Consider the following 21234-nt stretch of genomic DNA (forward strand, 5'->3'; position numbering starts at 1 on the left):
TTGGCGAGAGCATACCAGGAGCGGGAGCCACCCCTGGATCAGGAGGGCAAGCCCCACAGTGATCCGCGGGCGCCCAAACGCGCGCCATTGCGGGCGGGCTCGCGGACATTTTGGTGCATTGGCCGGGAAGTGGCGACGGCCTATTAGACACTCAGCGCTCCCACGATGGATTAGCAGGCAGCTGGACACCTCGGCGACCCAATGCAACAGCTACTCAGCGTGATGGTGCAGCTGTTGCAACAGCAGCAGCAACAGGCTGCGAGGCAGATCACCTGGCAGGAGCATTGGGTACAGCAGCAAATGGGGGCGACTCGGGGCAACGTAGAATGGCGCATGCCCAAGATGATGCCAGAGGACGACCCGGAGGCGTTCCTCGAAATATTCGAGAGAGCCGCTATAGCGGCAGGATTAGACAAAACAAAGTGGGCTGGTCAGCTCGGCGTCCTGGTGATTGGGCAGGCCCAGGTGGCCTACCGGGCCATGCCACGGAGTGACGCGACTGACTACGACAAAGTAAAGGGGGAGATTCTACGTAGATTGGACATTACGCCGGAGAGACAGCGGCAGGCCTTCTGCACCAAGAAGCCAGCGGAGGTAAGAACCCCCCGTATACTATGGCAGACTCTGGCAGACTTATTGGGCAAGTGGCTCAGAGCAGAGAGCACCTCCAAGGAGCAGATATTCGATCTGGTCCTAATGGAACAATTCATTGATGACCTGGAGGAGGAGACCCAAATATGGGTACGGCGCCACTGCCCCACCTCCTCCCGAGAGGCCCTTCAGTGGGCTGAGCGATTCGACACCGCTCGAGGGGAGCGGCGCTGGATAGGCGGCACAAAGACATTGGAGCCGACCACTAGGCGGGTGGCGGATAGTAAGGCAGTGAAGAAAGGGGGCGGGCAAGGCCCCGCCTGCTTCACCTGCGGGGAAAGGGGGCATTTCGCAAGGAATTGCCCGCAGAGACTGAGAGGGGACCCCTTCAGGAACAAGTACCAGCAGGAATGCCATCTGGCACCCGAAGGGGCGCCGGAGACTGAGGCCATGGACTGCAGCGTGGGCAAACACCACCCCGCACTTATCCAACCGCTGCCTCAGGTCCAGGCGTGGGTAGAGGGAGTCCCCATCCAGGCAGTGGTGGACACCGGGTGTACACAGTCCTTGGTCAGACCCTCACTGATCAAGTGGGAACAGACACCCCGGTGTGAGGGTATCCACCTGGTATGCCTGCACAAGGAAAAAAGCTTTATCAAATGGCGGATGCTGACAGTCCGGGTAGGCGAGGTCCAACGCCGGATTCCCATGGGACTGAAGGAGGGCATCCTTTACCCTATGATCCTTGGCCGCGACTGGCTGGAGATCTTTGACATCCTGGCAGACCGAAGAAAGGGCCGGAGCGACGGCAGCGGCCTGGCGGGGGAAGAAGACCCAGGAACCCCGGCATTGCCACTGGGTGAGCTGATCCGGTCTGAGCCGTTCTGAAGGGAGCAGGAGGGGGATCCGGAGCTGACCGCTTTCTGGGAACTGGGTCCACGGGAAGATACCCCTCAGGTAAGCCCCACGGACGGGCCCCAGGGCACCCGGCAGATTGAGATAAGGAACGGGCTGCTGTACAGGGTGAAGCGCGGAAGGTGAGAGGGGGAAGAGACCCCGCAATTGATAATCCCGCGGGCCTTCTGGGACCAGCTCCTGTGGCTGGCGCATAAACACCCCCTGGGGGGCCACCTGGGGAAGGACAAAATGGAGGCCAGGTTGACCCGATGGTGCTTTTGGCCCCACCTTTACGAGGACATGGAGAAGTACTGTCGCTCGTGCCACGTCTGCCAAAAGGTCAACCCCAACCGGCCACAGAAGGCACCACTGCAGCCTATGCCGGTGGTGCGAGAAGCCTTTTCCTGGGTAGCGTTAGATGTGGTGGGGCCCCTTCCAAAGAGCGTAGGCGGACACCAGTATATCCTGGTGTTTATCAATTATACAACTCGCTTCCCTGAGGCTTTCCTCTTGCGAGTGGTAACTGCCGCAAAAGTCGCGGCGTCTTTAATGCAATGAGTTGCACGGTTTGGGATCCCCCGGGAGATAGTGACTGACCAGAGGTCTAACTTCATGTCTGAGGTCCTTAAAGCCTTCTGTAAGGTACTGCACATTAAGCACCTCCGGACGATGGTCTACCACCCGCAAACCAATGGGCTGGTGGAACGGTTCAACGGGACCTTAAAGGGGATGCTGAGGAGGTGCACACAGGCGGAACCTCACAAGTGGAGCCTTATGATTCCACCCCTGCTATTTGCGGTAAGGGACACGCCCCAGGCCTCCCTAGGCCTCTCTCCTTTTGAGCTAACGTTTGGGCACCCGCCCCGTAGTCTGCTAGATGTCCAACGGGAGGAGTGGGAGGCAGCTCCGGAACATGGGGATAGAATGAGAGAATATGTGCAGGAAATCCGGGACCGTCTGCAAGCAGCCCAGGAGATTGCTCAGACTAATTTAGAGAAGGCCCAAGCGCACCAAAAGGAGCTCTATGACAGGAAGGCACAACCCCGAGAGTTAAGGGTAGGGCAAAAGGTCCTGCTGATGCTGCCTGATGCCACGAGCAAGTTCACCACGCAGTGGCAAGGCCCTTTCACAGTTACCAGGAAGGTGGGGCCAGTGGACTATGAGATCTTGTGCCCCGGGGCTAGAAGTGAACGCCAGATCTTTCATGTGAACCTCTTAAAGGAGTGGAGTGGACCTGAGGGGCTTCTGATTGCACCAGGGGCGGAGCCGGGCGAGGTAGCGATCGGGGCACATTTCACTCCGACCCAGCGGCGTCTAATGACGGGGCTAGTGCACGAGTTCCGAGACATCTTCACCGAGCACCCCAGAAGGGCGCGCGGTGTGGAACACCAGATTGTCACCAAGGGGGGACGGATAGTGAGAAAGAGGTGGCAATGCATTCCCTACCATAAGCGCCTGCTGATCGAGAAAGAAGTCAAGGCGATGCTCGAGCAAGGGATTATAACCCCCTTGCGGAGCCCCTGGCTCAGTCCAGTCGTGCCAGTGGAGAAGCCAGATGGCAGCCTACGGCTGTGCATCGACTTCTGGAGGCTGAACGAGATAACCCAGTTCGATGCATTCCTAATGCTGCACATCAGCGAACTCGTAGAAGGCATCGGCCAGGCCAAGTATATCTCGACACTCGACTTATTGAAGGGGTATTGGCAAATCCCGCTGCGGAGAGAAGATCAGTGCAAAACGGCCCTCGGGACACTATGGTGCCTTTTTGAATTCAAATGCATACCCTTTGGGCTCAACGGAGCAGCCGCTACTTTCCAGAGGCTCATGGAGTGGGTCCTAGCGCCTCACCAGAAGTATGCCGCTACCTGTATAGATGATATCATCATATATACCGATACTTGGGAGCAACACATGCGGGCCCTAAGGGCAGTCCTCCTAGAGCTGCGGCAAGTGGGCCTGACGGCCAACCCAAAAAAATGCGCTTTGGGTAAACGTGAGACCAAGTACCTCGGGTTTCTAGTCGGACAGGGTCGGGTACGGCCTTTGATGGATAAGGTGGCAGCCATCCGGGAATATAAGGAACCGGCCACAAAGAGGCAAATGAGAGCATTTTTGGGATTAGCAAGCTATTACCACCGCTTTATACTCCATTTCGCAGAGATCGCGGCGCCGCTGGTCGAAACCATTAAAGGCCAGCGAACGGGGGCAGTGGAATGGACCCACCAGTGACGAAAAGCCTTTGCGGAGGTAAGACGAGCCTTGTGCCAGGACGTAGTCCTTCATACCCCCAATTTCACTTTCCCATTCACTTTGCAGATGGACGCGTCAGCAACTGCGTTGGGCGCAGTCCTCTCGCAAGAGGTGGATGGGGTGGAGCGACCAGTGGCCTACGCCAGCAGGAAGCTAAATGACCCGGAGACCAGGTACTCCACGATAGAGCGGGAGTGCTTGACGATAAAGTGAGGGGTCAAGTACTTCCGCTATTACCTTCTGGGCCACAAGTTCAGACTAGTGACAGACCATGCGCCCCTGAGGTGGCTACACACCCCTAAGACAGACAGTGCGCGTATTATGCGGTGGGCTCTAGCCCTGCAACCGTACCGGTTCTCAGTGGCCTATAGGCTGGGCAAAATGAATATGGTGGCAGACTTCCTATCCTGATGTGGAGGGGACACGGATGGTGAAGGTCAGGAACCTACAGACAGAAAGGAAGAAATAGGAAGAGCGCCTAACGGCATCTTAAGGCAGGGGGTGTGTGGAAGAGCCCTGACCCCAGAGAGCCCCAGGGCTGACCAGGCTGGTCGGAGCACATCCGGCCGGGGCCGGCAGCGTGGGAGCGCAGGGCGCGAGAGTGGTGGCGCGGCCGCAGCAGGGACGAGAGCCCGGGAAGAGAACCCCACGCAGTGCTTGGCGGCCCGCGCCTTAATTAACTTCCCCAGGTGCGGCAAGGAGCCGGGCGACTCAAAAGTGGCGCCGGCGCAAAGCTTTGGGGAACCGGAAGAGCTGGAGGAGGAGGAGGAGCTTCCCGGCGGGGAAGCGGCACGAGGGAGGACGGCAGATCGGCACCCGGCGAGGGTCCTCTGGAGCCGGGTAGGGCCCCGTAGGGGCAGGATATGAGGGACGGAGGGCCCTGTGGGCCATTGACCGGATTGTGAAGGCCGGGGTGGGGGAGCTCCCCATCCCAGCCCCAAGCAGCGCGGCCCGTAGCCGGAAGCGGCGGAGGCGGGCCGGCCCGTGCGGTACTGGGCAGAAAACAGAGCCCAGGCAGGAGCGGCGTGCTCCCGCCGCCCAGAGGGAACCCCAATCGGGGAACACAGGCCTCCGGCAGGAGGCGGACGGGACTCACCAAGAAACCTGAGCCAGCCCCGGCGGGGAGCTGGCGGAGCGGCTCGCGTGTCACTAATGGGACAATTTTCTTTCAAGGGACTACCCCACCTCAGCTGAGGAGAGGGGGGCCCCCCTTTCGACTCATTACGGAGGCCTGGGCGAGGGTGTAGGGGAGGCAGGAGCCCTCAAGGACCCCAGACCAGACTGGACAGGAGGTACCGCTTTTGGATGTGCGCGCGCCAGGGAATTCACTGGACCTAATAACAGCAAAGTCGTGGCAGGCGGACTTGACAAGAGCATACCAGGAGCGGGAGCCACCCCTGGATCAGGAGGGCAAGCCCCACAGCGATCCGCGGGCGCCCAAACGTGCGCCATTGCGGGTGGGCTTGCGGACACCTTGTCCTGGGGTGTTCTGCCTGTGTTGGAACCAGAAGCTTCCCCCAACCCCAAGTTGTCTGGACACAATTGGGATACCATTGAGATCACAAGAGAAACGGTTTCTGTGCTTTCAGTTCAGACAAATCCAGATCTATGACAATGTAGTTTTCCATGCAGTTGCATGGAAAGTGTTGTTCAGCCCCAGGTTAAATCATGCCCAGTGTGAATGGGATTTTCAGTAAGTTTAGGTACTAAAATCTGAGAAGTAATTTGAAGATCTTTTAACATAGCTAGTTTTGGATGGATTTGCACAGGGGCAGGAAAGGCTGCTGGCCTGCCATATTTTAACTCCATTCTCCTTGAGAAGTGGGTGCTAGATCTGTTCAAAGAACAGCTTGCCTAAATTTTTCTCCTAGCGACCTCTTTGGAAATGGTAGAACCATTTAGACTGATATTTCACTCTGCAGCAAACTGGAAAATTTCAGCTTAAGCAGTTTGAGTTTGGCAAAGTTACAGGCAACTGAAAACAGGAACTTATAATGGTCAGTGTCAGGCATCAGAACCACCAATTGCGAATATACTTAGCTGGATTCTGTGTTTAATTTATATAACTTGTACATATATGAAGTATAAAATGGCACTGCATTGAGCCCCCCCCTTGTATTTGAGACCTTTTCTTAAAACCACTGAAACCTCAGTTTACTGGGAGCATTTTTTTTTGGTATTGTTGACTGCATGCCATGACACTAAAACTAAATCATCTTGTCTGTTTACCACATTAACCTGCCTTACTCATTTATTAAACTATCACTTTGTCTTTAGCATTTAATATATACGTTTTTAAAGTGCTATTTGAGCAGAGAAAAATGGCAAAGATCAAGAAGCAGTAGTTTTTCTTAATGCAATAACTGGAAGATAATGTTTTATATTGTCTTTTTTGTATTTCTTGTCTTGGGACCTATTTATAACTGACTGAAGCACTTCTGCAGGTGGTGTTTTTTTGCATGCTAATCCTGTTGAGAAACAGTGTGTCCAACAAACTATGCTGTGTCAGCAAACACAAGAAACTTGCTCTGGAAAGAGAGTATCCACAGGTATTTAGTGTGTATGGAAGTTTGCTAAAAAGAACTGGCTGGCTAGCATTGACTCACATTGGTTTAATACTGATGATTGGTATAAATTTTTTCTTCTGAATTTCAGTTATTTATTCTTTCTAAAGATTGCTTCTTTTAAAGTCATCAAAACAGTAAGGAAAATCAAGACAAATTTAATAAAATATGCAGCGCTGTTTGGGGATGGGCAGACAAAATAATTATATTGGATTGAAAGGTGGGGGGAGCACACCACATGCCAAATTCATTTTCTCTATCTGTTTTGTACACCCGGTATAATTCACAGGAAGCAAAAATTAAACTGAGGTGATGTGGAAGTTGTTTCGTTCAGAGGTAAACTGCCCAGGCTTAGTTACCTCTTATTAGGCACACATGCCATCTACACATGCAAGTAATGTCTACACGTGCAACTAATGCTATTTAGGCTTACTGCACAGTAAGCCTAAATAGGCCGCAGCTGCCTGGGGGCCAGAGGCCAGAGGCATGGCATTTCCTGTCCACATGCACCTCAGTCCAAGCCCACTGTGAGGCTTGTTACTGGGTTGCAAGTGGCTGCCAGGGTTAGGCAGGGCCAGGGCCATGGGCTGGGAAGTGGGCAGCATGAAGGTGACCGCCAGGGCAAAGGTGGTGTCTAGCACCCAACAGTCCTCTGTGGCCTCCATTGCCCAGGCCACGATGGTGGCCTGCCATTCCTGCACATCTAGCATCTTCTTGAGTAGGGCAACACACCTCTCCTCTAGGGCCAGGAGCCTGTCCCAGAATGCATAGTCCTCATGGTCTGTCTTCCACTCGCTTATGACATCGTCAGCATGTCAGGCTTGTTTCTCCACAACAGCGACCAGCCAGTCCAGTAGCAGGATCTGGTCTTGTGTCTACTGCTGTTGGAGGTGGTGCATGCAGAGGGCACTGGCCAAGGTTGGTGGTATCCTTGAGGTCACATCCATGGAGGCAGCTGGTGCTTCTTCCCTGAGAGAGGCTGTTTGTGAGAGTTTGCAACATTTCAGAGATAGCATGTACTATGCCAAGGAGCTGTGCGCTACATGGCCTCAGATTGGGGCTTGTGTGTGCATAGGTGTCCAGAGAACACGGTAAGTTGGCTGGGTGGGCAGCCACCAGCTGAGCCCTCCATCCTAATTCCTTTCATGGGTAGGCAGGGCAGGTGGCCCGCCTGGTGCTTGCTGCAGGCAGCCTGCCATCCTGATCCCCTATCCAGGTTGGGCCAGCTCTGGCTCCTGACAGCAGCTGCTATGGGTGGTCCAGCCCAAATCCCCACTTTCACCTTTGTAGGCCAGGCAGTTTGCTCCCATGGTGGCAGGCCCACACCAGTTTGGGTCAGGAGCAAGGGGCTTCCTCCTGGCTGGGACACAGAGCTAGTGATGCCCTTGATCTCTCCACAGCAGGCCTCTCCAGAGAGGCCTCTGCCATGTGTGGTCTGTGGGCAGCCCCAGACCGGTGGTTGTGATCAGTGACACGGACCCATTGCGCCCTCAGGGCCATGACATTTATGCAGCACTACCACACAGACCACTGATGCCCCTGTTCCCTCATGAGGCCTGCTAGGGTCTCGTGTTTGTGGGCGTTGGAGTGCATGCGTTGGGCAAACTGGCTCTGCACTTTGGCATCGCCCCACAGTGCGATGAGGTCAGCTACCTCTCCCTGTGCCCAGTTGGGACCCCAGGATGCTGTCTGTGGTGTCACCAAGGATGCCCTTGAGGGCTCTACCAGAGACTCCAGGCCTTGGCATATGCCTGTAGCAAAGGGGCATGGTGGGTGGGAAGCAGCCACATGGTAGCACAGGCCCTGGAGGTCACCACAAGGTTCCATGAACCTGCTGTAGCCAGCATGGAGCTGCTGCTCCACAATGTGATGCGATGGCTAGGGGCAGGCAGCAGGTGGCACAGTCCCTGGAGTCAGGCCAGGGGTTTAAAGTCCAGGCTGAGGTAGGCAAAGAGGTGTCCCAGCCATGGGGCTGGAGAAACTCTCTGCCCCATGGCTCTGGGGCAAGCCTGAGTCTGGCCTTCTGTTGGTGTGAATGACAGAGAGCCAATTTGGTCTTGGTCAGCCTCTGCACATGCACGACTGCACAGTACCTACTGCATGGTTAGTTTACTACCTGCAAATGCAGGTAGTAAGCTAACCACTCAGACTAATTTACTGCACAATAAGTGCCTGCATGTGTAGACAGTGACACTTCACTGCACAGTAAATTAGTCTACTGTGCAGTAAAGCACCTTGTATAGATGCATCCACTGTGAGATAAAGTAGCCACATTAAACTGCTGTAAATCACGTGGTGTGCAGTGAGTGCTCCTCACTCTTAACTCAGTATAACTGTTCCATCCATCCTTACCCCCAAATCTAAATTCTTCATTTCCTTACAAAGCAAAGCCTGTCATTCTTTTGATTCATTTTTTCTGTCATTGGTCCAGTTGTGCACTTAGGGTAAGTAGCTAGTATGAGATGGACTTCAATCTTTGTAATAAAAAGCAAAACATTTTTCTTATTTCTCTCTGCTTTTCAATTGAACTAATTGAAACTGACAAGAGTTACCAAGAAAATGTGCTTTGGTTATCCTGGGACTAATGTCTTCTAGCAGTAGTAGTTCAAATATGTTTTTAACTCATTGACTTCATGCAGACAATCAATCTATTTTTTTATACTATTCATAGATAGTAGTGTCAGAAAAGACAACCTTGAGACATACTGTTTTCAGACTAAGAGTCTACATTATTTAATAATATCCTGCTCTTAGACAGTGCTTTTCATCAGTTTGTTTTCAAAGCAATTTCAAAGTAGATCAACATTATTATTACTGTTTTACTGATGGGAAGACTGAGGCACAGAAAAGGGATTGGCTTACCCAAGGCCACCTAGTGGGCCAATTACAGAACTGGCAGTTGAACTTAGGTTTCATTTAGAATAGCTGTATTCAGTGTGCCCACACTGACATCTCAGTGAAGGCAAAAAGAACGATTCTACATGATCCATATTTATGTTAAGTTGTGTACATAGGTATACACCATATTTTCTTGAATGCAACATGCATATTTTCCCTAGAAACCAGCTGCTGGGAATTATAAGTTAGGAAACAGGGTAAAAGCAGGTTTTGCTACTTAAGTGTCTGCTGAGTCCACATGAAAGTAACTACACAAGAGAGGCTCCCAAGCTTCGGATGTTCAGTTACTGTATATACTTGAGTTCAAGCTGAGGTGCCCCCCACAACTATGGTTAGCATGGGGAAAAATAACCCTGAGCTTGGATTTGAGACCTGCCTAGGGCAGGTGGTGACTCAGCTCTAGTTTTGTCCCCAGGCTCAGGGCTGAAGCTGGGCTGCTGCCTGAAATAGCTCATTTGGCAGGGGAGGGGACATGCAGCCAGGAGGGAACTTCCAACCCCACCACATGCCCCCTGTGCCTGTACCTGTGTGCACCCTCGCTCCCCCTGCTGCTGACCCATGCGACACAGTTTCCCCTTCCCCTCTTATCTTTTGCTCTGGCTCTGTTCCCTCTAGCCCTAGCCTGCCAGGTGCTCCTGCTGCTTCTCCCTGGTTAGACTGAGCTGGGGCCACCACTGATGCAGACTGCCCCAGAGCAGCAGAGTAGGGTAATGGGGGTGGAAATGGAGGGGACCAGGAAATCGAGGAGGCAGGCCACAAGTGGGCCCGATCTGGCACCTGGGGTGGCCATGGCTGTCATCATTCAACCCCTTGGAGGGTGGCAGGGAAAACCTAACCCTAACACTGCCCTTCTGGCGAAGGTAATATGACCCAGCCCCATGGAAGAAGGGAGTGTGGCCTCGACCCACAGAGGGGAGAGGGCAGGGACATGCCTGTCCCCTATCCAGATGTGGGTGGGAAGAGGTGTGGCCTTTTTTGACACAGGGAGGGGGGTGCAGCCCAGCTCTTTCGTGTGGCATGTGGCTTGGAGTTTGGCAATTTGACAGGGGGGAGGATGGTCATATAAATGGCTGCCACTTCCCATGTGGAGACCCGTGGGCCAGGTACAATAGCTCTACAGGCTGCATTTGGCCTTTATGCTACAGGTTGAGCACCTCTGTTTTATGCTAATTGTTGAATGGGATTTTGAGCAAATAAAAATAATGAAACCTAAGGAGCTGGGAAGGAAAGTGAGGGAAAGGAGAGTGGAAGCCACTGCATTTGGAATGTGATAAGCAGGGATCCTAGTTTTCTTTCATTAAAAAAACCAAAATGATCTGATAAAAAAGTAAGAATCCATGTTTTTCCATGCTGAGCCTCCACAATGCTGATTGGCTGAGGGAGGGGTCCTAGCAGTGGCCCATCCCTTGCCACTGATTGCCTGAGAGTGCTGCTGTTTATGCAACCCAACCCCTTGCTGCCGATTGGTAGAGAGGGATGAGGCCTCATGATGGGCAGCCTTCCTGGCCAATCAGCGGAGGAGGGGGAGCCACCATCTTGGCTGCTTCCCTGTTTGCTGGGGGTTTCTATGCCTCTGGCAGTCTGCTGCAGCAACCGTGAGAACCAATGGCTCCCACATTTTTCATTAACTTTTTTTTTCTGGCGATTCTAACAATTCGCTGTAAAAACACAAAATCCTCATTTTTTTCATGGCAAACATTCTCAATTCTTGAGACGGATGACATTGTGACATCACAGCTTCATAGCACCTCTTCCCATTTTTACCCAGAAACCTTGAAGGGGTACTGTCTAGTAAGGATAATCTTAGAACTGCAGTCTCTAGTCCATAAAGGAAAATATAATTCCCTTGAAATTTACTGCTTTTAAGTAATACAGTCACTTTGACCTATGTTATTAGCTTTCAAGTTCAGTATCCAGTCTACAGCTCAGAATTATATGCCTTGGCTGATTACATTAATCCACATACTCATGTATGTATGTAACTTGTAATGCAAACTGTAAGGAGTTCAGCATATGTGAAGAACATCCAACATAAATATCAAGTTGTTGGAGCTAGCGGTACTGGAAGAAACTTAAAATTGGTCTATATTTATCTTCAACATTTTGTATGTACATTTTTAACATGGAGTTCTTAGTGTGTATAATAAAGAACAGAAACTGCCGTAGTAAACAGCTTCAGGGTAATTCCTTTTTTTGGGTGTACTCTGTAACCTTCCACATTTTTTTAATTGTTTATGTTTTCTGTTTGACTTAATACCGCTAGTAATCTTGAATTTCCCTCAACATATTTTCTTCTGTTCCCAGCATTTCTTGAATATTGGGATCATTGCTGAAGGTTTTGGGTTTTTTTTACTCTCCCTCATTCCTAGAAAATGAAGGGGAGATCCTGCCATAGTTTCAGCAATTGCCAACTTGAGGTATAAGAAACAGTGTTTATTGATGAACAGTTGGCTATTACAGGAAGTGATTGTGATGCAGTAAAATGCATGTTAAATATCCTTTCATAAACTCTGCGAAAGGTAGGCTCTCTGCGGACCCATATATTTTAACATATGTTTTAACATTTTAGATTTTTTTGCCATTTATTTTTACCAGCATGTTTTTCGTTGTTTCTCTGTCAAAGCTTTAAAAATGCTTTAGTTATAAGAGCATGTAGAAACTTCATGAAATTCTGAGAAAAGCTTTTAAAAAAGCCCTGAGTCCTGCAAGGGAATAGAACTACAGGAATAGTTTTCAGGTGACTCTTTACACTGTGCAGCCAAGCTACATATCATCTGAGAAAGTAGAAATGAATGCAGTTGTGTTTTTTGTGATAGTACATTTTATTCCAAGTCCCTTGTGATTCTCTTGCATGTTAGCATATTATATAGTGGTAATTTTTAAAAAACATTTAATCAGTTGAGCTTCTTCCATGTCCAGAAAACCCCATGCTACAGAAGAACTGCAAGATTGCATGACTTGTTCAGAAAAGTATGCTTAATATGGGTGTGTATATACCAGAAAAAAGTACTCTTATTCTAAATGCACTGCTCTGAGAGAGATTCATGACAAAATGTAAGAATGCCCAAGCCTTGTCTTCTACTACCACTTGCACTATTACTAATATCTTTTAGGGAGTTAATACAGCCTCTGAATTAGAACTTCCTAGGGACCTAGACCTTAAATTCTGGAGGCTGCAAGTGAGAGAAGAACAGTGGGAAAAACCCTGGTCATATTCCGTTCACTGTCCCTTTCAGCATCCGTGCTCTGTCACTGTGACACAGGATGTTGAGCAAGATGGACTTATTGTCTGACCCAGGAAATAGCAATTCTTATGTTCTTATGTGCAGTTGCACTACTGGTGGGATAATGGAACAATCTTTTTCTAATGCAGAAAAATGATGTAAACGTATGAGGCTGTATGACTTGGATAGAAAGAATTTGCTTTAAGGGCTAGATTAGAAGAAGAAGAACTAATATTTTTATTTGTATGAGCTAAATATTAACCAAATGTATTATTTCTTAAGGTTATTAGATTTTCAGTTTATTGTTTAAAGCCTGTAATTCCAACTCCATGCTTCAGTTAGTGGTTGTTTAAATATCTTTCATATATGTAATAAGTTTGCACATAAACTTTTAAACAAGTTCTTTTTTGATATACTAATTTTATGAAGACATTGTCATACATATTTGTATATTTTATTTCATTGCTGCAGATAAATCCTCTTCAGGGACAATACAAAGTGGAAAAGGTTTTCAGAATAAAAGCCACTTTAGGACCATCGCACCAAAAATGGTACCAAAAGTTGTAACATCAGGAATGGTTTCTTGTCTTCAGCCTTCTCTGCCTGAGCATAGCACTCCTGTTAGAGCTGCAAGCTCTAAACCACTTATAGTGCCAACACAAAATTATGCTCTGATGCAAGTTACTGGTCATGAAGGAACTTTTTCTCTTGTGGCCTTGCCACAGGTTACTCCTGCACTAACCCAACAAATCCATCAGTCAAACATGTCCCCTCCTGAAAACCTCAAACTACCTATTCCTAGGTATCAGTCTGTAAGAAGCAAATTGCTGATTGACAAAAAAACAACTCAAACCACTGCTTCAGGTACACATAACAAGATTCTTGTCAAGACACAGACTTCATCACAGATGCCACCAGTGACTGCCTCTACTGAAGACCATTCTGAAACTCATTCTATGACTCGTGCATCTGAACAAATGATATTACTGGATCAGGGGTCAACTGAAGTTACAGTTGCTACTTTGCTAAATGAAAGCAACAATGTCAAATCTGAACCTTCTTTATTGAGCAGAATGGACACTGCTAAAGCTGTGTCAGAACCATCTGCAGCTAAGGAACCTTTATCCAAGCCAGTGGGTGTAAGTGATCCACTAAAACTAAACTTGCATTCTATGGAAACAGCAGATGAAACCACAAAAGGCTCCATTGTTGTATGTGAGAGAGTTAAAGAAAAAACAGTGAATTCTGCAAACTCTGTCACTGTCCTGTCACCAGCTGTTTTGGGCAACCCTGTGCAATTGACTCCCTCCACACCAAAAGGAAAACTACCTATTTTGCCTTATTCAAGAATAAAAAAAACAATGTTTTATAAATCTAAACCAAATTCTAACATTGCAAATGCTGCTGCTCCTGTACAACCATCTGATTGTGAAAAGATGCCATCTTTGGTGAAAACCTTAAATGTTTCTGGTAAACTGTTACCTATATCTTTTGCACAAGTCTCCAAACAACCCACGTGTGAAAATGCTTTCTGTCCAGCAAGTAAAGTAGATGTTGATAATCCAAAGAAATTGAATGCTGCAGCCTTGAAGAGAAGAGGGAGAAAACAAAGAATCCCAGATGATATATTGGCCTTTCAGACCAAAAGAAAGAAGCGCATTGTTAATAAGTTTGGAGAAGGTAAAGAGAAAATAGAAGTTGATCCTCAGGAACCAAAAAACAGAAAGGGAGATGAAGTAAAAAAATACCGTAGTATTAGGCCAAAACCTGTTGTTGTTATGCAGGCTTTAGCTCCACTAACATCTGCATCCATAGTAGGGTCCAAATCTCCTGACCAGGTAAAACAAGACACTTATTTAAATAATTCACTACCCAATAAATATTTAAGTTATAAACAGAGTGAAGAAGTTTCTGCTAAACCAAGTGATTTGTGTAGGAATGTATTTTCTACTGTACCTAAGATGTGGCATAAGTGCCATGTTTGCAACCACAACTTCCAGTTTAAACACCATCTTCAGGACCATATGAACACACACACAAACAGGCGACCTTACAGTTGTCGAATTTGCCGTAAAGCATATATTCATTCAGGAAGTCTAAGCACACACATGAAGCTTCATCACAGTGAAGGTCGGCTCAAGAAACTGGTGTGCTGTGAATTCTGTTCTAAAGTATTTGGACATGCAAAAGTGTATTTTGGCCATTTGAGGGAAGTGCACCGGGTTGTTATCAGCACTGAGCTCTCCACTAGTGAACAACAGTTGCAAGATGCTTTAAAGATCAGAGACATAAATATAAAAGGGGCAGATGAATCAATAGAGAGGTGAGTGCCTCTGTAAGTTAAATGCCAATAAGAGAATGATATCAGGAGTTTACTGCTTCTTTTTTATTGCTGTAAAAATTCTTAGTTATTATTAACTTTTCCTCCAGAACAAGACTCACAGCTGTTTGCAAATCCTTTTGGATCTCTTCTTTCTGTCCCTTCCTTCCTATAGTCTATAAGGATTTTTAAGTCTCAAATTATCATTGATAGATGAGTAACTAGCCTAGTCTTGAATATTTCCCTTTAAAGTAATACTGCAGCTGCCAGTGAAACTGCTTTTTTGTTATCTATATACAAAACCAAATGATTTTGATATTTAGTATATTTTTAGCCTTGTTTTCCTCTGCAGTCTGTCAGGTTGTATTTTTCCCAATGGTGGTACTCAGTGAAGGTTATACTTCAACAAAGTGAGTAGTGTGGCAGTGTGTTCACTTTACAAATCCCTTCACTACGTTAAAGACCATTGCCCCAGTTGCTTCTCTGAGATACTGCTGCCTTGTCTATGTTTGTGCATTGATTCCTGCTTCTGCCTGCAATTGCATTAACCAAAAAAAACTTAATATTTACCTTGCCATAGTAGAACGGAAATGCTCCTGTTCCTGCTATATAGTCTTGCATTAAACTCCCTTGACATATGATAAATACTGCCTTTCTGGTTTGCACCAGACTGACTTTGTTTTATTGAACTGTGCTGTATTTGTTCATTTAGAACACACCCCCAAATAAAACACCCATCTTGTTTTTGAAAGGCAGAATGTAGACATTTTTTTTCCCCGGAGTCCTGGCTGACTGTGTGACATAGAATAAGTCCTCCTGGAAACACAGAGGGTGAGTCCACACATGCAAGCATGTGTGCTTGTAGCAGCTCAGATAGAAGAGGTGTAAATTTGAGCCAGGGCTTTTTGTCTCGGTGCATGTGCACACTTTGTTGGGGAGCAAATTGTGCCACTTGGGGCAAAATAACCCTGCTGCCTGGCTCCTCCGGATCTGCAGCCCGGGCCAGCACCTGTGTTGGGCCCAGCAGTGTAAAAATCTGCCCTGGCTAGAGCTCAGGGCTACTTGCTGTCAGGAGCTTCTGAGGCCCATCCACTTGGTATCCGGGGACACTAGCCCCTTGTGTCAGCTATAGTGCTGAAGCAGCATCCCAAATTCACTTTTTAAAATACCCCAAAATCCACATTCTTCCACAATTAGAATAAACAAGAGAGAGAAAGGGGGATTGATTTGATGGGAAATGTTTTATTGCTATATTTACAATGTTTAAGAAATTTGGAAGCCTACCAGTGTCTCCAGCATCATAATAAAATAAATCCTAAGTATCTGTATGTTTTAATGTTTACTTTTGGTTTCCTTATGACATGGCAGGTGTGTGGTGTGGGGTGTGGGGATATGGGGTTTGCAGGAGAGGGTGTGGGGATGTGGGGGGGTGAGTCAGTGTGAGGGTAGGTGTGGGGGACTGTGGGTGTGGGAGCTGCTTAGAAAGGGTGGGGCCCCTGCATAAAGGCCGTGTGCCCATGGTGGCTGGCGGGAGCATGGCAGAAGCAGGGGCAGGGGTGGCGAGCGCCCATGGACGCCACCGGCAGTGACAGCGGTGGCTAGCAGTGAGTGATTGCTGACTGTCCGCAGATGCCACTGGTGGTGTGGGGGGGGAGGGGTGGCAAGCGGCAATCGCCCAAAGGCACTTTTTCTGAGGGGGTACTCTGCCATGTACTGGGGGTGCACGTTGCACAATGGTCCCCTGCTCCCAACATGGCAGAGTCCCTCCGCACAGCACATTGACACACCACAGGGTCCCAGGCCCCTCCAGAGGCTACAGCTCCCCCCCCCCCAGCCTCCATGCAGGTCTCCAGCCTCCGGAGGCTGCAGAATGAGCAGAAGAACAAGCAGGAGGCTGGAGAGAATAGGAGAACAAGCAGGAGGCTCATTTTCCCCAGCTCCCCATTTGTTCCCCTGCTCCCCATTTATTCCTCCCAGCTCGCTGTTCATTCCCCCCCATCCTGTTTGTTCCCCCACTCTCTGTTCATTCCCCCTCTCCCCCGTTCATTTCCCCCACTCTCCATTTATTCCCCCAGCTCCCTGCTTGCTCTTCTAGCTCCCCCAGACTGGCAGTAGCAGAGAACAAGCAAGGGGCTGGAGAGAGCAGGGTAAGTCTCCAGCTTATCTCCAGGGGCTTGTCTCCAGCCTCCTGCTCTCTCCACCCCCTGCTCCTTCTCCTGCTTGGCTGCCTGCTCCTCTGTCTCCACTTTTGCCCCAGCATATGGCAGTTTGGTGTGCTTTGCACCACCTCTTTTGGGTTTGTTTTTTTTATTATTGTTACTGAGAAATTCTGGTAGCAAATATTGTCCCAGCACTGCAAATTAGCAGTGCAGGTTACAGTTTAACATGCAACATATGTGGTTTGTGGCGCCATAAAGCACATGTGCCTGCACTTTTGGATCAGGCCTATGTTTCCAGGCGGGCTTATTCTGTCATACAAAAGCCCCAGACCCTTGCAGAAGGTGATAGCAAGGCCTTTGCTTTTTTCCTGTAAGTTCTTTATATAAATAAAGTGTTTTTTTTCATATCACAAGCATCATCAAGATTTTATCAGCAGCTCACTTGATGCTTCAGGTGCAAGCTGCAGTGCTCAGCCAATGGCTGTAGCTGTGAGAGGTTTAAAACAGGATTCTGCCTCTTCAGTTTGCTGAGCAGATGCAAATAGCAGCCATCTTGGCAGTTGCATGGCATACACAGTGCCAAGAAGTGCTTCTTTTCCAGCAAGGCAAAGCACTTCTGTTTAAAACACACACCCCAGTTTTGTGGGGGTGATTTTAGAAAAAAGCTGCATGTTGCTTGTGAGAAAATATGGTAATTAGGTTCAGTATGTTTCTCCTGTGCCTTAATTCTGTGCTGAATTTTAATTTCATCCCACTGCGCTTTCTGTTACTGTGCGTTTGTATTCTCTATTCCATCCTCTGAGACATTAATTAAACAATTAATAGTACTGGACTCAAGTAAGCATTGCAGCACCTCTTTCAACCTTGCTTTCCCTCTTATGATGAATCATTTATAATTAATTTATTTGTTGGGTAATTTAGCTTGTTTCATATCACTATATACTAGTCCTTTCTAATTCATAACTCTTTCTCTCAAAAGAGCTCCATGAAGCTCTCTGAATAAATGCCTTATTAAAGTTAGAGATGTCACATTTAGTTCATATTTCCTTTATGGTGTTTGCTTGTTATCCTATTATAAAAAGAAATCAAAACTACAATATTGGGTAGTAAATCATATATTTAAAATACTTTTACCTGTACAACTATCACAGACTGTTTGAAGTTTTTCCTGTTTGAAGTTCTGTTTTACTTTTTATTATTCCTAGTGGTGATTATGGGGTTGTTTTTATAATTGGAATTTCTCCTAAGTCAATTCCTTTTAGTACTCAGCTGCTAATTATTGTAGCTTCCATGTTACTAGTACAGTGGTGCAATATTTGGGTTGAAATCACTGCACGGGAGGGTGTTTTGTTTTTAACATTTCAGTGAAAGATTTCTATTTGTTTTAGGACTGGCAAAGCTTAGTTTTATAAAACTTAACTTTGGAAACAAATTTTAACTTGACAGTGCCAATTTAGATAAAATTTGCTTTCAGCTAGCTTATTGCTTTAGCTGTCTTTGCCTAGCATTTTACTACTTTACTTTTTCTCAGTGCTTGTACATTGTCTGTTTCATTAACGGCTGCAATAATGCATGGTTATAATAGTATGATATTTCATAAAAGTTCTTGCTACTTAGAGATTAGGGAAATTTTCATTTTTGTTCTGCACATAGCTAGTATTGAGGTAGTTTGCATATCCTTTTTCTGTTTTAGGGAAAATAGATGCAATTTTGAAGATCTGTTTCATAGTCAACGAGATGTTAAAGTACAGATCAAATGTGGCCGATGCCAGTTTACTGCACTGTCCTTTGCTGAAATGAAGTTTCATTTGCTGTGTGCTCATGGAGAGGAGATCCAAGGAAGAATAAAGGATGGAATTCTACAAGGAGGCATGGGACCACAGGAGGAACTGATCAAACATGCAGCTCATTTCTGGAAGAAGCAGAATGAGCACCGAAATCTGGTGAAACGTGCCCCTTATGAGGAGTTCTATACTTTTCCAAAATTGAGAAGGCAAATCTGTCTTCATCATGAAAATAATGGTGATATACTAACTAAAAATGAGGTGATTCAGTTAGGGAACAGTGAACCAGCAAAGGAATTGCAAAATATTGGCTCTGCTCCACAAACTAAAAAAAATCAAATTTGGTCTAAAGCAGGATATAACTGCATTTTATGCAAGCAGGTATTTGGAAGAAAAGAGGATCTTTGTGGTCATTGGCAGAATTGCCATAATTGTGAAGACCCTTCTGTTCTTTGGACTATTTTTAATTCATTCTTCAAACAGGGGGTTAGCGAACTTTCTAATACCGAAAAATGAAGCATTGACAACATTCAGCTAGAAAAGTATTCACCTCCAAAGTTTACTGAATGATTTGTGTCTCATTCACAGTATCCCAAAAACTGACTCAGAAAAGTGTCACTTTTTTCAGTCAACAGTAGGGCTGTTTGTACATACAGTTTAGATCTGTTTTGCTAAATAGAAAACTGTGTATTTGTATTGTCGATCTTTCCAGATACGCACACACAAACCTCTTTTATACCAGTGCACTAAGGGTGTTTATAGACATGCTCTGGGAGGTGGGACTGGTTTGGGGGGGCATTTCAATTAGCAAGCCACACTAATTAAAAGTGCGTGAGTGTCATGTGTATCAGCGTCCCCACACTGAAAAATAATGGCAGCAGGACACTTTGAACTAAAGCATGTTCAACAAGCTTTAGTTCAAAGCACCCTGCTGCCATTTTTCAGCGCGGGTACACTGCATGTTAAATTCAGCGTGTTAATTTCCATGCTCCAGCAGACTCAATTAATCGAGTCTGCTCCAACATGCTGGATATACAGCGTGTGGGTGCAGCCTCCCTGGATGTCTGTAAGTGCCTGAGATGTTCGTGCATTCAGAACTTCAAGCAGAAACAAGGAAGCAAAATGCTAGAAGTTGAAATTGTGAAGACAAAAAGAGATACACCAAACTTATATTAGACTATACCCCAATATGAATCAGTGTGCTGAAACAATGGCATGCAAATGCTGTTCTTGGGTGGAATGACAAAAGCAGATCAAAAATGTAATTTCAGTCCCAATATAGTGCTTCCAAAATTATGCTGTGTATGCATGCAGGTATACATACTCTTCTCTGCATATGTGCATGCTAGGACAGCTCATTTATTAGGGGCTTTACATCTCATAATGTAAATTTCATATACAAAGGGCTTTTAAGTCTTGTTTTCTTCATTTTAACTTCATGAAGGTTCATTGCCTGCATGTCTCACAAGTGTTACATTTTATCTTGATAAATAGCAGGTCTGGTTTTTTACCCTGATAAAGTGTCCTGTATTTTTTTGCAGCTAGCTTGTTTAGGGATGAAGGAAAATATACTTGTCACCTGTGAAGCAGAGAAGTTAAATGGAACCCTCAGAGCTTGACTGACTCCATCATAAAAGATAATGTGTTAAAAATAGCAACCTGGTTTGGTTACATTTAGGCAGATGGACTCCTGAGACTGCATAATATTAACAAGGAACTTGAAGCAGGTCCTTGGACCTTCCATGAAAGGAAACACCACTGGTGCTAGCACAGCTCTTTGTGTCTCTCTTGTGTACATGTGTGCTTGACAAGTTCAAGGGAAATCTTTCCCGGGCTTTTAAATGGATGTTACTGTATAATTCAGGCTTTCCTACCTCCACCAGTGTACGTGGGTGCCATGATCCAGTAAACCACATAAATAATGGTTATAGTACCAGGGTTAGCAGCCCTCACATGCACATCCCTTTTTACAGTGAAGCAAAACTATTATGAAAACTACAGGGACTCAATTTTATAATGCTGTTTAAGGCAGTACTGTAGATAGATGGTACACTAAGTTGCACTACCATAGAGCAGGCTGGGTGAATCGCTTTTTCAGCAAGTCTCCAGGCGAGAGTTTGATCCAGCTGTTCAAACACAGGAAGTATAAGGATATATGGTTGCTTTATTACACTTATAATGGTGGGGTGTGGTTGTACACAGGGAAAATAGAAAGCCACAAGCAAGGGCTATTTAGAAGTCCAGGTCCTCATGGATTTCTGCAGAATTCTTCAGAGCATAGCATTCTTAAAGAAAAATATGACTCTGATTGCAAAGATCAACCTTCACATTGCTGTTTCTTTGATTTCATCTGCACTCACAATCAGGCTTGTATAAAACCCATTTAAACTGCTGTAAGCAAATGAAATGCTGGAGCTCTGTTGTAACCAAATGTTTGGCCAGCCAGCGTTGCCACAGTCTAAAATGTATTCTTGACTGAAACACTGTCTATCCTGACACTTCTTTGGAGCACTAATAACAGTTACTTAGAGAAATGTTGTCTAATAG

The 21234-nt window shown here is 46.8% G+C and overlaps 1 protein-coding gene across 3 annotated transcripts in view; it reads left to right on the forward strand.

Annotated features, from left to right (window-relative positions):
- Window positions 1-19512, forward strand: part of ZNF438 (zinc finger protein 438) — a 102297-nt gene extending 82785 nt beyond the window's left edge. For all 3 annotated transcript variants that reach the window (XM_019531173.1, XM_019531157.1, XM_019531164.1), the window contains 2 exons: window positions 12896-14747; window positions 18597-19512. In XM_019531173.1, coding sequence (XP_019386718.1) covers window positions 12896-14747; window positions 18597-19203 — 2459 coding nt within the window. In that variant the 3' untranslated portion in view covers window positions 19204-19512. The remainder of the gene's footprint in view (window positions 1-12895; window positions 14748-18596) is intronic.
- Window positions 19513-21234: the final 1722 nt, after the last annotated feature.

This window comes from Crocodylus porosus, unplaced genomic scaffold (assembly GCF_001723895.1).
Source record: "Crocodylus porosus isolate Cpor-Errol unplaced genomic scaffold, CroPor_comp1, whole genome shotgun sequence".
Taxonomy (NCBI): Eukaryota; Metazoa; Chordata; order Crocodylia; family Crocodylidae; genus Crocodylus; species Crocodylus porosus.